The sequence below is a fragment of the Chiloscyllium punctatum genome, chromosome 42 (assembly GCF_047496795.1).
Source record: "Chiloscyllium punctatum isolate Juve2018m chromosome 42, sChiPun1.3, whole genome shotgun sequence".
NCBI classification, from domain to species: domain Eukaryota; kingdom Metazoa; phylum Chordata; class Chondrichthyes; order Orectolobiformes; family Hemiscylliidae; genus Chiloscyllium; species Chiloscyllium punctatum.
In genome coordinates, this window is record NC_092780.1 from 30876268 (window position 1) to 30896401 (window position 20134).

Genomic DNA, 20134 nt, shown 5'->3' on the forward strand with positions numbered 1-20134 from the left:
CACCTGGAAGAAGAATGCCTCATCTTCCGCTTCGGGACCCTCCAACCCCATGGCATCAATGTGGATTTTACCAGTTTCCTCATTTTCCTCTCCCCCACCCCCCCCCCCACCTTATCCCAGATCCAACCTTCCTACTCGGCACCACCCTCTCGAACTATCCTACCTGTCCATCTTCCTTCCCACCTATCTGCTCCACACTCCCTTCTGACCTATCACCTTTATCCCCACCTCTATCTACCTATCACACGCTCAACTGCCTAACCTCCAGCCCCACCCCCTACCATTTATTTCACCACCCCCTCAGCTCTCAGCCTCAAAAAAAAGATTTCTGATGAAGTGCTTTTTCCTGAAATGTCGACTCTCCTGCTCCTCGGATGTTGCCTGACCTGCTGTGCTTTTCCAGCAACACAATCTCTAATCCCCAGTCCTCACTTTCACTTAGCTGAAATTGTTATTATGTTCATCTGACAATAGATTGAGACAAGTTCAGGAGGCCCATGTGAAATACACAAAATGATCTGTATTGTAATTACCATCTTGTATAACAATATTATAACAAGGCAACCGAATCAGCATCAAAAAATTCACTTCTCCTGTTTTAATTCCTATTTGTATGATAATCTGACATATTGTGCAATGAGAGGCACTTGGCCAGCTTGGAAGGCATGGAAGCCAGACCTGGGAATATAAAACATACCATATTTCAGAAATTGATATTGGGATATGGAGCAGAGAGAAAGATAATGGACTATAAGCAGCAAGGATTGAAAGACTCTCTTTCTATATTTCTCTCATTGTTTCAGAAGACAGCATCCAGTGAAGAAGCAGATTGGGGAAGCAACCATTCATTGGAAACTCAAAGAGATCTACAAACATTGTCACTGCTGTGGGTGCCACTTAATAATTAAATAACTGTGGCGTCAGTTTAAGAATCTAACACTTCAAGGAATTTAATGACTTGTAAACTGTGCAGCCTTTATCTTTCATCTCTATAGCAGACATTCTTTTCCTTTAAATAAAAATTGAAAGAACTGTGGATGCTATAAATCAGAAACAAAAACAGAAATTGCTGAGAAAGCTCAGCAAGTCTGGCAGCATTTGTGCAGAGAAATCAGAGTTAATGTTTCATGTGTGGTGACCCTTCCTCACACCTGCATGTTCTAAGGAAGGGTCTCCTAACCTGAAACATTAACTCTAATTTCTCTCCACAGATGCTGCCAGACCTGCTGAGCTTTCTCAGCAATTTCTATTTTGACTCTTCTTTTAAACGTATTATGAACATCCCTATGCCTCTTTGTAGTTGCATTTCATAGTATTTTTTCTCTTCAAAGTTGGTAAATGATAACATTTCTCTTGCTTCCACTCTAGAATCCGTAAAATTGGCTCTTTGATTTTGATCCACTTCATTGAATCTTTAATGGAGGTGCATGCTAAAAATAAATATTTGTTGTGACTGTCTAAAGGTGGGGAATGGGTTAAATAGAAGAAAATTGACCTATTTCTGTTCAGATGGTCATTATGAAAGAGGGTTTGGGCAGCACAGTGGCTCAGTGCTTAGTGCTGCTGCCTCACAGCATCAGGGTCCCAGGTTCAATTCCAGCATTGGGCAACTGTCTGTGTGGGGTTTGCACATTCTCCCCGTGTCTGCGTAGGTTTCCTCCCACAGTCCAAAGATGTGCAGGTTAGATGGACTGGCTGTGCTAAATCACCCACAGTGTCCAGAGATATACAGGCTTAGGTTGGTAAGCCAGGAGAAAAGCAGGATTGCAGGGATAGGGTAGAGGGGTAGGTGTGGGTGGCATGCTCTTCGGAGGGGCAGTGCAGACTCAAAGGGCTGAAAGGCCTGCTTCCACACTGTAGGGATTCTATTCTATGATTGATTAATGATATAAATATTAACCAGGGCAGGAGGTGACAAATTGAAAATAGCTTTGAAGTGTCATGTAACGCCTCAGGAGAGCTTTAAATGCTTAATTTGTATCCACATTAAGAATAAGAATGGAAGGGAAGTTCCTATGAATGCATGCAATTTTGAACTTTTGTAGGTCATTTCTATTATAATCAGTTCTGATTGTAAGCTGGACCTATTTTTGAACTATCCTTTATTCTAGTTCTGTTTGACTCTACCAGTCATAAGTGCCACTGATTACTCCTAACTGGAATTTCACCACCGACAAAATTAGCATAACCCCACCATCACAATAATAGTTCACCCTTCAGCAAGGCCATGGGTCCCCATCCTGCTGAGGTGCCATTCCTCTCCTGTACGTACTGACCAACTTGAATGGGTCCCTTCTGCTCCAGGAATCTGTAGCCCTTCCTCTTGCACCATACCCCAGCTACATGTAAATACCTTTTTGGTTTACTATTCTTATATCCCCCACTTTTCAGATCCTGTTTTGTAACTTCCTATCTGCTTCTAAATCTCTTGACTGTAGGATGTAAACGGTTTTCTTTGCTGTATCAGGTAATGCCACATTAAATGTTGCGCATTTTCCCAACAATGTTTTGATTGACCCTGGTATCAGGATGGAGGGTTGATAACCATGTAGGAATCATATGGTGTTTGCAGAAACATTTCTCTAACACCTTGACTTGGAGCAGCACGACGCCTCAGTGGTTCGCACTGCTGCCTCACAGCGTCAGGGACCCGGGTTTGATTCCACCCTCGGGCGATTGTATGTGTGGAGTTTGCGCATTCTTCCTGTGTCATAGAGTCACAGAGTCAAAGAGATGTACAGCACAAAACAGACCCTTTGGTCCAACTTGTCCATGCCAACCAGATATCCCAACCCAATCTAGTCCCACCTGCCAGCACCTGTCAGTGTGGGTTTCCCTCAAGTACTCCAGATTCCTCCCACAATCCAAAGATGTGTGGGTTAGATGGATTGGCCATGCTAAATTGCCCATAGTGTTCAGGAATGTGCAGGCAAGGTGGATTAGCCATGGGAAATGCAGGGTTACAGGGACAGGGTAGGGGGTTGGGTCTGGGTGGGATGCTCTTCAGAGGGTTGATGTGGACTCGATGAGCTGAATGGCCTGCTTTCACACTGTCGGGATTCTATGATTTTTCAAGTGCCTTGTGGCCACTGATTATTCTGCATCCTGTACCACCAACATTCTCAACAATATACCCCCATCGCCATGAATACCATGAAATGGTAGTTTCAAAGGTGCCATACTCCCAGAGAATTCCTGCGCTACCTGCCTCTTCCTATCCTATTTGATGGCACCTACTCACAATTCTCCTGTCCTTTCTGTAACTGCAGACTGACCATAGGGGCGGCACAGTGGCTCAGTGGTTAGCACTGCTGCCTCACAGCACCAGGGTCCCAGGTTTGATTCCAGCCTCAGCTGACTATGTGGAGTTTGCATATTCTCCTCGTGTCTGCATGGGTTTGCTCCGGTTTCCTCCCACATTCACAAAGATGTTCAGATCAGGTGAATTGGCTAGGCTAAATTGCCCAGAGTATGAGGGAAATGGGTCTGGGTGGGTTACTCTCCGGAGGGTTGGCATGGACTGGTTGGGCCGAAGGGCCTGTTTCCCCACTGTAGGGAATCTAATCTAATCTCCTGGAATGTGTGCCCAGGAAATCCTCTCCCTTCCTTACAACTGCAACATCCTCTCAAGCTTAGGGACCATGTGCTCGTGTGTAAGCAACTGTGAGGCATATTCTGCTAATTCAGTCATCGAGCAGACACAAAACACCCTGACATGCCCTGATGACACAGCAATTCAGACATTTGAGTCTTTGCTGTCCCATTATTTTGCTCAAGAAAATCCCTTTAGATCGAATTGATTGCTCTGATTATTTATAGATTCGTCCTTCCTTGTCTGGCTGTTTCCAGGCAATGGAAGTTAATACGGCAAGCATTGCCAAAAGCTGTGAACGTGGCCTGGTGCCAGCAAAGTCAAACCTGCCATCACCAATGTCCTGAATATTAGGTAGATGCAACCTTGAAATGCAAAGAAGCAAAATATAGTGCTGTGGAAAACGAACATTCATTCCACGTAAGGAACTGCTTTGGTGCATGTCACGTGTAGGCCTGAGCAAATATCAGAAACAGTTTCTCACTACTTTTAGCAGTTAGAATTTTCAACTACATGATTAAAGCAGAGTATAATGTAAGTTTAATTATGAGATACATTGCATTAATTTGTAGCTTTAATGTGAAACGATTTATTAATCAATCATAATTTTTACATTCCTTGAATATGTTTTTGAAAATCTGACATCTGCAAATTCTCTCCAGTTCTTAAGAGATTGTGAACTAACTGCTTCATAATTCTAATTCTTTGTTCAAATCTTATGCTTCTCTTGCATCTCCTTGTGGCCTTTTGCCAACTTCAGAACCAGAAAATTCTCCTGTAAATTTTATTTGTATCCTTTAAAAGCCTGAGATCGGCCCCAAAATTACTGCTTGACTACATTGTTAACTATTCCGTTTTGAAATGTTGCAATTTAAGCAGAGTGAATGCCAATTGTAGCGTCATTGCTCGACTGTAGATGAAAAGTTGAACTTGCATTAGTGTTTTCTGCACTGCTATCAGATCCTTACAACCAGAGGACATTCAAAGATGATACCAAAGACATCACCAGACTGAAGAAGTAAATAGACAAAGATTTGCCAAAGTATAATCGCGTCTGTCATTTAGTAAAGGACTTGATTCCTTTGTCACACTGTCATTATGCCTTCCTTACTGAGCATTTCAGTTTTCACAACTAAGATCACTGAGTCAGCTGTATCCGTGGCTTTTTCCATACCCAAGGTATTGAGAAAAATAATTGTTGATTCAAAGTTGATATCAACCACTTCTCTCAAGGATACCTGTACATCTGCTCTTCAAGTCAAACCACGTAACTCGTTATGTAAGGTTCAAACTCCCTAACATCTGTTTTGACATTTAAAAACAAATTGTACTTGCCCTGGAGCAAAGGAGACTACATGAGAAAACAGAATTGCTGGCACTTTCTTTATACAGACTCACTGACGGTGTACCTGTAAACATTGAAGATTAGGCAGTATGTATTTAAGCAAAGATAAACCCCAATTAGACCAAATTCACAGGCAAATAATCTCTTTGATCTTCTAAGAAGACTAAAGCCAATTCAAGAGATTATAGTGGCCTTGAGATACATATGCATTGATACGTTTCATACACTGAGCTGTGAGAAAGGGAAGGCCAGCTCCTTTGTAAAGTGTTGAAACAAATTTACATTTACCAAACGAATTGGTGACTTTTTCCTAAAACTTAGAATAATTGTTAAAAAAAACCAGTCAAGGTCCAGGCTAGTTCTAAATCTATAGGCTGCCCAGCCCCCCGAGTGATTTTCTCAAACTAATCCAGTTCTCCTTATGTAAACAGAAAGATATCTGTCCATTAAAAAATGCAGGAGGGGGAATGTAGCATCTGATGAAATGTACCTGCTCCTTGTTTGAAATTGGCACACCTTGGGTTATTTCTTTCCATGTCCATGCTGAAGCAATTTAATCATTATTTACCATCACTGTAGTTGCTTTTCTAATTACTTAAAGTATTTAGTGTTTAAGTATCGTACAAACTTTGAACAGTTGCTGTGCATGCATATGGCAAATTGGGAGGCATGCAGTTGTTCAATGTTTTGATTCAGTGGAATGCCACAGGTTGTGGAATGACATGGTGCAGCTCAGCAATAAAACAGAGTCTCCCATAACTGGATGGAGAAAATGGTGTGATGTTCTTAACATCATTCAAGATGATAAGAAACAGGAACTAGTGTAGGTCATGATTTGGAGATGCTGGTGTTGGACTGGGGTGTACAAAGTTAAAAATCACACAAGTGCTCCGAAAGCTACTGCTTCCAAATAAATCTGTTGGACTATAACCTGGCGTTGTGTGATTTTTAACAGTCAGCCCCTCAAACTCTCTCCACCATTTAATAGGGTCAAGCTTGATGTGATTGGACCTTAATTCTAATTTGCTCTCTGTTACCAAGAAAATGTAAAATAATTTATTGAAGTAGAAAAGAGTCAGTAATAACTTTATATATGATACAAATGGCTTTAATATTTTGATACAAATGTTTGACATTTAATAAATGCATCTGTGTTTGAAGAGGCATTAATCCATGAGATTTAGGAGGTGTGATGATGCTGTTGTCACTTTAAAAAGGTTATTTTCTCCTTGGGTTTTCTTTAAGAGAGGTCAAAAAGGCAGAGGTGCCAAAATGTCTGGAAGGGGAGTGGTCAGTTCTCCCAGTTCAAGTTTTTTTCTAGTACTTTTTTTAGCAGGAAGTCAAAAGCTGTTTCAGCAGACGATTCTTGCTTGGCTTCTCTCTGAAATCTTTCCTGTCTGTAAGAACATGAGGTTGAATTTGCCTTTTGTCAAGGGGTGTATTTATGGGATGTTACAGGAATTGGAATAGCTCCTTAGTTAAGTTGTGTTAGAGTCGGTTGAGTTTTCAAATAGTTAAGTTATTCTAAATTCTGTTTTCTTTTGTTCATATTTCAACTGCAGTGTTTAAATAAATTCTGTTTTGCTTAAAGCTGAGTGGTCTGACCAGCTGCATCACACCTGGAACATCCACTTCATATCTGCCATTAAAATAAGAAAATGTTATGGTCTAGGCTACTTTCTTAAAATATTTTGAGGGGGCCTGGCCCAATCCACAACAAAGGCAAATTATTACTTTAGATACGAGCGCATTAAGCAGTGACATAAAAACATCAGCTATACTGCTATGCAATTGAGATTGTTTTCAAATCAAGCATTTAGTGTATTACAACATAAAATCAAAAAGGATTGATTTAAACTAAGCATGCTGAAAATACAATAGTTCTTTTTATATATGGTCTCTCTTAACACTTGCTATCTAGCTCAGTGGTTCCCACCCAGTTCAACATTAAAGCACACATCAATGTAATAAACAATCCTATGACACATGAGTGTCCATGCATGTACAGTGTCAAATCTCCATGTATGTGCGGTATCAGAAGTCTATGCAGAGTGTGGCTCTGGCTTGTGCATGCACAGTTGATAGGGGGAGCGCACACACACACACACACGTATATGGGGTGAATTTGCATTTGTAGAGTTGTATTTGTAGACACATTCTATTTTTACTCAAAAAGCACATAACATGCAGGCAGTCAATCCACATAACATTTTATAAATTCCTACTTTGGAAATAGAACCAGTCTTAAGTTATCTCAAGAATGTGAATTAGAAGAAGTTCTGGGATTTACATATTAATGAACTGAAACCTGTAACCCATTGTAAAAGACGAAAGACTTAACAGCAATCTCTGTTTACTTAGTATATCATTTGAATTACATGGCACTGTGATATTTTACCATAAATTCTGTTTCTTATGATCTTGCCCTACTAGTTACCTGATGAAGGAACAGCGCTCTGAAAGCTAGTACTTCCAAATAAACCTATTGGACTATAACTGGTGTTGTGTGATTTGTAATTTTGCCCAAGGTCTAAAACCGATGACCTGAGGACCTGTATATAATCCTAGGCTGCGAGATGTACCTTGGAATGAAGCTCAGTAACAACTGCTGATCCTGAATGGTTCATCCCAAGATTATAAGTACTAACTATAAGTAAGCTTGTGTCATTATGTGGTTATATCACTTCAGTCTCCTGCTTTACACCTCTGTGGTCAACTCTTTGTCTTAAGCATCACCTGATTTGGCTCAGAAGCTCCATTCTGACGTGTCACTGTCAAGCACATTTGTTGTAGAGGAAGACAGGGGCTGAGAGAGGGCTCACATTACTGATCTATTTTCTCTATGCCATTTTGTCAACAGCTGAGCTTTTCATTTCTGTTTTCCTCTCCCATCAGCCTTCCAAACAGCTGCCAGTGCCTGTCTCCCAGCTGCCTGTGTCAACAGCTCCTTACTTCAGATCTCATTTGAAAGTTCCCTTGTCAAGGTGGTACAGATACCCAGGAGGTCATGACCCAGTAGCCAATTCACCATAAAGAAGATCTATGGGTGTAAGGCTGTCATCCATCTAACAAACAAGGCTGAGTCAATGCCTCATATGCAGAGATATGAGTGAAAATGCTGGAATTAGCAAATTGCAGATGTCTGTTATCCTGTCAAGAGATGTCAAGGATACATCTGAGACAGGAAAAGCGCAAATTGTTTAGCCATTTCATCTGCACAGTAGGTGTTGTCCAGGTCTCAAAGCAGCAGTAGGGTGTGCTGAAGAAGCAGGCTGGAGAAACTTGCTGTTTCATGCTCTCTGTCGGGTTGCTTCTGTTTCATACACTTTTATTCATCCTGACATAATTGCTGCAGCATTTGTAATGAATGTGCTAATGTCAGCATTGAGTAAAAGGTTGCTGGCGACTCTGACCTTAGACAGTGCTACAGAGAGAAATCATGCACCCAAATGTGTTTCCTCTGGTTCCCAACATGATGCCCACCATGACCGTTTTTCTGAACTTTTAACCCTCAACACCTTCTGTTGGGCATTTTTGTGATGCACTTTGGGTCCTACAGAATAGATGAAACCAGCACAGGAGGCCACTCAGCCCATCAAGTTTACGCCAGTTCTTCTAAAGAGAATCTAGTCTAATCTAAGGAATCCCATCAGGCCTAGCAGTGCCAACCTATCTGTAATAATAGTTATTTTCTCATCAAGTATTTACCTAATTTCCTTTTGAAAATTAATTCAAAATCTGGATCCTCCTGACCTTAGAACTTTCAAATGAGATCAGGGACGAAGTGAATCCCAAATTCTAATCACTGTTGGTATAAAGGTCTTCCTTGGGTTGTAACTGAAACTTTGCCAATTAACTTGAACATCTTGTTATCAATCTTTCGTTCATTAGAAACAGATTCTATTCATTCCATCTATATCATAATTTTGTCCAGTCCCGTCAAGTTCCCTCAGGCATCTTGACTCTAAGGATAAACAGTCCCAGCTTGTCAATAAACCTCCCTTACTGCAGCCTATAATAAATCTCTTTGACACCCTCGACAAATCCTTTACATTTCACATCCTTCTGGTATCCAGAATCACCCACAGTTACAGTGAAGCTGAACTGTTCTACATAGATTCAGCAAAACCTCTTCACCTTTGCATTCGATGTCTCATTTTATAAAGACATTGTCAGAAATGATATTGTATGATACATTTTCCACCCGCAGCTTTGTCAGACAATTCTACTCAACTTGCTCATTCATATTGTGCAACTTGCTCTGCTTTTTAAACCTGGTACAAAGCTTTCTAATCTGATCAAAATAATATATTTGAGCTTTTTTATTGATACCTTCGAGAGCTACTTTTCAGCTTTTATGGACTCCTTATTCATTCTCATCACATCATCTATTAAGTAATGCAGACACATGACAACGATACAGTTGATGTGTGAAATGTTTGGACTCACAAGCAGAATTAGAAGAATTCCTCAATATGCTCAATTATCCACCCTGTGTTAAAATTAAAGCCACAAACACAGGCATAACAGAGGAACAGAAGTTTGTTTTCAAAATAACAGACAATCTCCGACACAAAAAGGACCATCACCCCAAACTCACCTTCTCCAGACGAGTGACATCACATTGAATGCATCTCCAGCACGTATGCACAAAGCTTTAAGATTTTAACCATGGAGTTACTGCCATATTCACTATATCTCAGATTTCAAACCCAAGATTTAAATTTAACAATGGTCTTTACAATAGCACCCACAGCATTTTAACTACGCAGTAGCTCCTGAATTTATGCAAACTTAAGCTAGAGATTCCACATTCTTTTTCAAGTAATTTATTATCTCAGCGACCTCACATTTGTTTGGCTTCCAGTTTGTTGAGTATTCCTTTGTTGACTACTTAATTTTGTTATCTCCATCTCTCAGCTCTGATAAATTGTCACTTGAAAGCAGGGGTTATGTTATCCAAGCCTCAGTCCCTCTGACAGCACAGGCACAGGCCACTGTGATTCGCATCAATGCACCCCCTCCAGGGTCTGAGTCAAGACACGTGAAGCAATCAGCAACCTCCAGTGTCGCATCTTCAATGCTGAGAGATGGTAGTGCTCTGATGAAAACTTGGTAAACCTCTGCCTTAGATCTCAGATAGTTCAGAGGTAGGGACAGCACGGTGGCTCAGTGGTTAGCACTGCTACCTCACAGCGGCAGGGACCCCAGGTTCAATTTTAGCCTCGGGTGACTGTCCGTGTGGAGTTTGCACATTCTCCCCGTGTCTGTGTGGGTTTCCTCCGGGTGTTCCACAGTCCAATGATGTGCAGGTTAGGTGGATTGGCCATGCTAAATTGCCCATAGTGTTCAGGGATACGTAGGTTAGGTGCATTAGTCAGGGATAAATGTAGAGTAATAGGGTAGGTGGAATGGGTCTGGGTGGGTTACTCTTTGATGGCTTGTTGTGGACTTATTAGGCCAAATGGCCTGTTTCCACACTGAAGGGATTCTATGATAATCAGACTTAGCAGCTTTCTATCAATTCTGTTCTACATTAGATAGTCTCTGTAGTTCATCTAAAGGCAGTAACAAGAAGAATATGCCAAAGATTACCTCTGCCAGAACATCAACAGAAGTTACTGGAAAAGCTTAGCAGATCTGGCAGCGTCATTGAAGAGAAATCAGAGTTCACATTTCAGGTCTGGTGACCCTTCCTCAGAAGGGTTATTTATTTTGTGCCAGAACATCACCCTGAACCGACTGCAGACCTCAAAGAATTTCAAAGCTCTCAGGGTGTTCCAATCATCTTGAGAAAACCCGTAGATCAATGACCATAACAAGTGAATCATAACTTTGGTAAGCTCCTCCACAGGGAGGAGGGTACAATATTCAGAGGATTTCTATGATATTTTGATATATTGTAATCTGGGGACAAATCTAAGGTAATATTCCACTCATGTCTCCAACTGTTGATTGCAGGGGGCAATGAACTGTTGTCTTCACTGATGGACCTGTTCCCTTTTTGATCCCATCAAGCATCCCCTGCAGTTCCCTCCGCTGAGAAACATATCTGGATATTCTAGCAAAATTGTAGCCAATAGTCATTTGCATGTAAGCCAGTTTGTTGGAAAAGCACCTCTCAGTGCATTCAGAATCATCTCGTTTACACCTTTCTTATAATTAATGAGAATAGACTGTTTCACTTCAATGATAGGTACTGTCATAATGATGTTAGCCACCAACCAGTAAGCACATTTTCACTTCTACTTCACAGGTGTTGAGAGTATGGCATTATAGATGACCTATCCAAAGGTTTTCCATTTCACTTCTGCACTGTGCATAGAAATGCTAGATAAAACCTGTTCAAATCCTGAGTAACACCTAGTTTTTAATCTGCGTGGGCAGCATGACCAACTTTGCTACAAAGACAGTATTCTACTTTGAATATAAAATCTTTATTTGCATCGTAACTCTGGTGCACACCAGGGAGTGATCTGTATTACAGTCAGCACAGTGGCTGCTGTGTGTGTTATGAATGCCATTCAGTAGGTCATGCTTGGTGACGCTCAGATCCAGTTGGTGCCAATGCCCTGATCTTAGATGTCTCCAAACCATCTTGTTACATGGATTGTCCAGAAAGAAGTGGCTACATATCCTGACCACAGTACAACAGAGATGGTCTTAGTGGTGCCACCTCAGCCTCTAAAGCAAAAGTTCTGGATTCAAGTCCAAATCCATGATTTGATGGCCGAGAAAGCCATGTTCAGAACGTAGCCAAATTGATTGAGGGTCAATCCGCAAGTCCTTCTACCATATGCCAATAATGGGCAGTAAGAACAGAAGCAGCCCTGGTTAGACTTGGTGAAGGGAGGTTTGAACCCAGATCATCAGTATCCATAGCAACAGGCTTTAACATTAACGTAAAAGAGTATTTTGCCACAGCAGCTTGAACTTCTTGGTGGGGGGATGGGGGCATGGTCTCTGGGGGTGAGGAAGTTTATTCAGTTGACTAGACAGGCAGCGTGACTGAGATTGGTGCCAACAGCATGGGGTTCGAACACTATTCTGGCTGGAGAGGATTTGGGACCTATCTCGTTGCCACGAATATGGTGGGAATCATGGGGTTGAGTCAAATCTGCCCTCCAGCACAAGACTGAAGAAGAGGAATACAATAGCAAGACAAATTAAAATTTAGGAATGCTGTTACATTTAAGTTAGCACGAATTGAATGCGTGTAATGCTGCGAAGACTTTTCAAAAGTGGAATCAGTTTCACAAATGACCAGATTTCATTTTATGGTTAATCATGAGAAATACAAATAGTTTCAAACTTAGAAACAACACATTAAAAACAGAGATCACTGTATTGTTCAGCTGGAAGTGTGGTAGAGAGTGGAAAACTTAGCCTATGGGGCTGGATGTCGGTCTCATTCTAAGCATTGAATCAGGTTCGTTAATACAATTGCATTTTTGAATCCTCTCCAATGTAATAATATCCTTCCTATAGCACGGCGATCAGAACTGCATGCAGTATTCCGGAAGAGGCCTCACCAATGTCCTGTCGAACCTAACGTCCCAACTTGTATATTCAAAGGTCTGAGCAATGAAAGCAAGCACGCTGAATGGCTTCTTAACAATCCTATGTACCTGTATACAAGTAAGCTGAGTCAGAGAGTTTGTCAAAGGTGCCTGAAAGTGAAACAGGCACCATGACAGTGAAAGAGCTACCATGACATTGATGAGGGCAGAGCAGTAGACAATGTCTATATGGACTTTAGTGAAGCCTTTGTCAAGGTTCCACATGGTAGACTAATTAGTAAAAATAGATCCCATGGGATTCACAGTGAGCTTGCCAACTGGATACAAAATTGGCTTGATGAGAGGAGATAGAGTGATGGTGGAGGATTATTTTTCAGACCAGAGGCCTGTGACCAGTAGTGTTTTATAGGGATCGATACTGTGTCCACTTTTGTTTATAGTTTATGCAATTGGTTTGTATGAGAATATAGAAGGCATGGTTAGTAAGTTTGAGGATGATACCAAAATTGGTTGTTTAGTGGACAGTGAAGAAGATTATCTAAGATTGCAAAGAGATCTTGATCAATTGGGTCAATTGACTCAGGAGTGGCAGATGGAGTTTATAGATTCATAGGGTCATAGAGATGTACAGCATGGAAATAGACCCTTCGGTCCAACCTGTCCACGCCGACCAGATATCCCAATCCAATCTAGTCTCACCTGCCAGAACCCGGCCCATATCCCTCCAAACCCTTCCTATTCATATACCCATCCAAATGCCTCTTCAATGTTGCAATTGTACCAGCCTCCACCACATCCTCTGGCAGCTCATTCCATACACGTACCACCCTCTGCATGAAAATGTTTCCCCTTAGGTCTCTTTTATATCTGTCCCCTCTCACCCAAAACCTATGCCCTCTAGTTCTGGACTCCCTGACCCCAGGGAGAAGACTTTGTCTATTTATCCTATCCATGCCCCTCAATTTTGTAAACCTCTATAAGGTGACCCCTCAGCCTCCGACACTCCAGGGAAAACAGCCCCAGCCTGTTCAGCCTCTCCCTATAGCTCAGATCCTTCAACCCTGGCAACATCCTTGTAAATCTTTTCTGAACCCTTTCAAGTCTCACAACATCTTTCTGATAGGAAGCAGACCAGAATTGCATGCAATATTCCAACAGTGGTCTAACCAATGTCCTCTACAGCTGCAGCATGACCTCCCCATTCCTGTACTCAATACTCTGACCAATAAAGGAAAGCATTGCAAACACTTTCTTTACTATCCTATCTACCTGCGATTCTACTTTCAAGGAGCTATGAACCTGCACTCCAAGGTCTCTTTGTTCAGCAACACTCCCTATGACCTTACCATTAAGTGTATAAGTTCTGCTAAGATTTGCTTTCCCAAAATGCAGCATCTCACATTTATCGGAATTAAACTCCATCTGCCACTTCTCAGCCCATTGGCCCATCTAGTCCAGATCCTGTTGTAATCTGAGATAACCCTCTTCGCTGTCCACTACACCTCCAGTTTTGGTGTAATCTGCAAACTTACTAACTGTACCTCTTATGCTCGCATCCAAATCATTTATGTAAATGACAAAAAGTAGAGGGCCCAGCACCGATCCTTGTGGCACTCCACTGGTCACAGGCCTCCAGTCTGAAAAACAACCCTCCACCACTACCTCTACCTTGTTGTCTTCTACCTTTGAGCCAGTTCTGTATCCAAATGGCTGAATTCAAGGTATTGCATTTTTGTAAAACAAACAAGGGCAGGACTAATAAAAATAATGGTAGAGCCCCTGGGTAGTGTTGTAGAACACAGAAACCTAGGGGTTCAGGTAAATAATTCTTTGAAATTTGTGTCACATATAGACAGGGTGGTTAAGAAGGCATTTAGCACATTGCCTTCTTCACTCAGACCTTTGAGTGTAGGAATTGGGAAGTCGTGTTGAAGTTGTACAGGAGGTTGTTGAGATCTCTTGATTACCGTATATGGTTCTGTTTGCCCTCCTATAGGAATGATATTATTAAACTGGAGAGGGTTCAGAAAAAGATTTGCCAGGTTGTTGCCGGGAGTGGAGGGTTTGAGATATAAAAATGGGCTGGATTAACTGGACTTCTTTCACTGGAGTGTGGGATTTTAAGGGGTGGCCATATAGAGGTTTATAAAATCATGAGGGGCATAGATAAAGTGAATAGCAAGGATCTTTTCCCTTGGGTGGGGGAATTCAAAACTAGCGGGCATATTTTTAAGGTGAAAAGAGAAATATTTAAAAAAGGACATGAGGGGCAACATTTTTACACACAGTTGTTTGTGTGTGGAATGAATTCCAAGGGAAGTGGTAGACGTGGGTGCAGTTACAACATTTAAAAGACTTTTGGATAAGTACATGAACAAGAAAGGTTGGAGGGATATGGCCAAACACAGGCAAATGGGGCTAGTTTGTTTTGGGAACATGGTCAGTATGGAATAGTTGGACGGAAGGGTCTGCTTCTATGCTGTAAGACTCTACAATTCTTTGACACTTTGGTGGAAAAAGCTCAGCAAATCAAAGAAAAACTGGAAACTATATTAAAAGGAGTCTCAGCAAAAGTAATCACTCTTCCTTTGTATCTATTAACTTTCCTCTTTCAATGGGACCTTATTAGTGTGCAGTAAACAGGATTATCAGGATAGCCCAGGAATGACTTCTCACCTTAAACCCCTGGCAGAGACAGAGGCGACAAGGCTGGTCCATTCCCTCCCTTTACTGCACCCCTCCAACTCCACATCCTTATTACAATTTCCTTCTGCTATATACATGGGACAGAAACCTGGAGAGACCAGAATTCTCCTTGACATGTACTGACAGAGTCTCTCACTTACCCTTGCTGGTCCCTAGAACATCAGTGCCATTATTTCCGGATTTAATTTGTTGTGAAGCAATCACTGACATGTAAACTTTTTTTTCTCTCATGAAATCATGACTTCACAAGAGATTGGAATATGAATTGTGGATCAGCCCCAATTCATTTTTGCATCATTTTTCTTCACAAGTGGACATTCCTTTGCTTAAGTCTGTTGAGCACCAGCAATAGAACACGATGGAACAAGGCATCAGCGTAGAGTGTACTTACTGTCCATGCATTGCTGACATTTTGTATCCTCAGCTCCGCAGGGAGTAACCACACCTTCTCCCGGAGGGCACACGGAGCAGCATTTCCCATCGTCGGTATATTGCTCACTCTCACAGAACTCCTCAGCATTGTACAGAGACACCTTTATCAAAAGAAAGAAAATCCAAAGTCATGATATAATGATACTCTTCATAAATTCATTTTTTTTTAGGTGTCAGCATACATCATTATTAGCCATAAGTCAGGGTACTGCCAGTAATTCTCAAAATATTCCAAGAACAAAACTACTGGAAGTGCTTAGCCAGCTTGGCAGCATTCAGGGTGAGGCATGTCAATCTTCAGGTCAATGAGCAATCATCAGGAATTCTAATGGATGGCCATCAACCTCAAATATTGAACAGAAGTTTGCCTCCCCCAAGGTGGCAAGCTCGGAGGTGAGCTATGGGGAAGAAGCAAGAAAGTGGGGGAAGCAGAGTTGGTCAGCTCAACCAGTTCTTTCATGCCAGTGTGCAAGGAGCAGGTAGGATTGGGTTCCTGGATCAGGGAGTCAGGCAACCATTTACGTATTTAAGGCTAAACAAAAATAGAACTGTAGGTGATGGAAGTCAGAAACAAAGTCAGAAATAGCTGAGAAAAGTTCTGAAGGGTCACTGGGCCCAAAATGTTAACTCTGCTGTCTTTTTACAGACCTGTTGAGATTTTCCCAGGAATTTCTGATTTTGTTACACATTTCAGGTCCTAATGAGGGGTAATTTTCTGGCATTAAATCGGTACTTTGCCTCTGGAGCAGACACTGCCATATACAGAGGCTAGCAGCTTAATGGAGGCAACCTCCCTGCAGAGATAAAGGACAGGGTCCAGCTCAACCCACAAAAGCAGGCACCAAGGAGGTCAACCCTTTTCACCAACACCCCCCCTCCCCCCACCACGAATCCCCATGGCCAGAATCATCTGAGGAGGGTACTGCCTCCCCAAAGCCCGAACCCAAATATTTATTTATTTTTTTATAACTCTGTGGGTGACTTTACACTGGGATGGGTTCAGAGTCTCCCACCTGCTTCATTAGCGTCTACCTCTCCCAGTCAGGCTGATGCGGCTCTTGAGCAGCCAACCCTCTCAAACCTTTGCCTTTTGAGGCAAGGAGAGGTATACTTTTGAACAGTAAAGAAATTAAAGGCAATGGTGGGTAAGTGGGGCTGAGTCCACAAAAAGATCAGCCATGATCTTATTGAATGGCTGAGCAGGCTCCATGGCCAGATGGCCTACTCATGCTCCTGGTTCTTGTGTTCTTATGAACATATGGAACTCCTTAACTGATTTCTGAATGAATTCACCCTGTGTTTGTTTAACAATCAGATCATAATGCTCAAAACAGACACAACTGCAGTCTAGCAGAAGAATAAATTATTGTGCTTACAAAGCAATGTATTGTTTCAAGTGCAGGGCCACCAGATATTTGTTAACAGTAGAGTTTGGAACATCAAATGGGCACAAATTCACCTCAGAACCAGAGTTGACTGATATAATAATAATTCTCACCTTAGTGTGCCATCCAAATTACCAGAAGGAATGTCATAATCATTTTGGTCAACACATGGTATTGTGTCAGAGGTATGCTGATTGCTTCATGTGATATTGAGCAAACAGATAATGCTCAAAGTTTGTTGCAGAATTCCAACGTAGCCATGTGTTATTGTATTTATTTAAACTAATTATGTGAGTAGGTAGCACTGAGTCACAAATTGTAGATTTTTGACTCTCTCTAGGGCTTAAATACCTAACATAATGACTACATTGCTATATTTTATGCTAATTTGGAGATTCTGTCTATCTGCACAGCTGAAAATATAAAATTGCAAGGCTCTGTATGAAGGAAAGTAAAAGGTCGCCCGAATCAGCACACCTGCTGCATCTGCCTGGAACAGAGGCATACTGTCAAACTAGCCCATTGGATCCAAAGCACTTTGAAATTTTGTCAGGATATTAGAAGAAATTTCTCAAATATTTTTGCAAAATTAGTTCACTGTAACCCATTGTATTGTTTTGCCATGGCTATTGCACATTGTGCGAAGAAAAACTACGAGACTCAATTGCAAGCTGCCATTATTGAGCAGCTGTATATACACCTCCACAACAGAGAGAGCGGCAGAGAGAATGTTCGGTAATTATGAAATGTTAAGATGGCAAATTATAAACTCTGGGGGCAACCTGTGATTCAGATTGTTAATGTTCTGTTTCCTGCATCAATGAACTGAAGTGATCTGGATGTAAACCAAACTAATCTTATTCTTCTTTTTGCAAGGTTACTTCCTCATTTGACCATGGTGTTAAAACCATTTATGAGTGAATGGCACAGCAATTTCAGGCAAGAAACTACTGCACAGCTAAATATGAATCTCCAAACTGTAGTGATTGGAATGAGGTTGGCCAGATAAGTCTCACTGAGTAAGTGATCCCTAATTGGGGCTGTTACCCTGGGCCAATTAGGGAGTCCTGGCTGACAGATATAACTGTCTCAGAGATTCTCCTTATTCTAGGGACTGGTCAGAGTCCATGCTCTGTGCACGTGTAAATAAAGGATAACTTTGTGACAGGATACTGGCCTCTGTGGAGTTATTTCACAAACATTGCTATATGGGCTTAAGATTGTTTTTTACTGTCCGTCTCCGAATGGGGTCATGAAGTTGCTGTATTTGCATGATAGTTCCAGAATTCAGGCCTAGTAATTAGCACCATAAGCACTCCATTTAACAAGTTCACAATTATAAGTTACTGCCAATCGACACCTCTGGCACTCAAAACTTATTTAAACATGGAGTCTCATCTACAGATTTTGAATTTTGGGGACTACTAGTTTAAAAATGCAAATTGGATATTTTCCCCCTTCTCTTAGTACAGGCTGTTATTTTTTTCCATTTTAACTCACCTCTCTTTTCAGTCCTCCCACTGTTCATTTCCTAATCCTTCAACTTGATTTGTAAAGGAGATATCTTGTGCCTTGAAGCCCTACAATGATCTCAGCTGTCTTTACTGAGATTGTAAAGTTGCCAGAGTCCTGCCCTGTTATTAGAGCAGAGAGGTTTGATGACAGTTTAACCTGAGCGTCAGCACACCTCAGGCAAGGGGACAGGTTGAGAAGGAGAGTCCTTCTTGGTAACCTCAGTCAGTGCAGGAATTGGATGCCATGCTGTTGGCATCACTCTACATTATAAACCAGCTATCCAGCCAAGTCAGCTTTACCAACTCCTCCATTTGTGAGATGAATGATGCAGATAGGAGTCTGACACAATGTAAATGGCACTACTGCAAAATTTCCATTATTACTTAACTTACACATAGCTCCAAGTCCAGACTTGGATATGTGCACAGAGTAGTAAACCACCTCAAACTAAATTTTAAATTGCAGAAGCCAACTTAAAAACACAAGAAAAGAAAACTCCTTCCAACTCCGAGAAGAAAAGGCCTTTGAAAAGATTCAAAGATGCTTTCAATTGATTGGCAACTTCTACTGCAGCTACAGCTGGGAGAGCAGCAAAAAATAATGACAGGAAAGGCAGCCCAACGAGCAAATGTGGGAGTACAGGAAAATGGCTGACTGGGCACTGCTGCATGATATCAGCTGGCATGGAGGTGGTACTTCCTGAGATAGTCATGAGGTACATAACCCTCTGGGTAAATGTTGCATATGCGGAGAAAGATGTGGAGGTGAAGATTTAAAAAAATTCTTTCTTGCCATCACTGGCAAGGCCAACATTTGTTATCCAAGTGCCTAGTTAGGTTCAGGTTAGAGGTAACCATATTATTCTGGCCTGGAGTCATACGTAGGCCAGACAAGGGAATGATGGCAGATTTCTTTCCCTAACGGGGCATGACTGAATCAACTGGGATTTTTTTTAACTTTCTACACTCGTTATCATGATCACCATTACTGAGGATAGTTTCATATTCCAGATTTGTTATCCCAAATCTTCTGGCCAATGTCAGAACCTTGCTTTCCAGCACCTACCCAGACAAAAGAAGCTCCCTGCTTAATTCCCTCTCACCTTTCTGGCCAATATTCTGAGGAAAATTCCTGTAAAACCCCTTCAGCACAGAACACCTTGGAGGGGGTAACACAGATAACCTGTGCAGGTGCCACATCTGTTTGCTGTAGTGAATCCATGTTTGCTGTTTCCAGTTGCTGCATGACTGTGATAGGTGTTTTTTTTCTTTCATCAATAGAATCCCTCTGTGACTTAGCTCTTGCATTCTAGTAAATTAACAGTTTAAGTATCCCAGATCATGTTGGAGTACTAGTGAGTGAATGTGACTTGGGTAAGGGTCAAGGAGGGAGTTAGCAGGGAGGTTAGTCAGGTTGGAAGGAGTTGTCAGGTAGATGGAGGGACACAGTCAGTTCAGCTTGTAGGGGTGAGGTGAGTTGTGTTGTGAGTTGTAGTCAGTCAGAAGGTTAGGCTGGGATTGTATGGTGGTGGGATCTAAATCAGGTTGTGCTAATGGTGGGGTGTGTTAATTCAGAATAACACAGTAATTTTCTGTTCAGTATTTCCTGGAAAACTGTCCAGGTCAATAAACCAGGAAAT

General features: G+C 41.6%; 1 protein-coding gene across 1 annotated transcript in view; it reads right to left on the bottom strand.

The window, feature by feature from the left end:
• Positions 1 to 20134, bottom strand: part of ngfrb (nerve growth factor receptor b) — a 184334-nt gene that overhangs the window by 139916 nt on the left and 24284 nt on the right. Inside the window, exon 2 of the mRNA XM_072561733.1 lies at positions 15555 to 15696. Within this exon, the coding sequence (XP_072417834.1) occupies positions 15555 to 15696 (142 nt within the window). The remainder of the gene's footprint in view (positions 1 to 15554; positions 15697 to 20134) is intronic.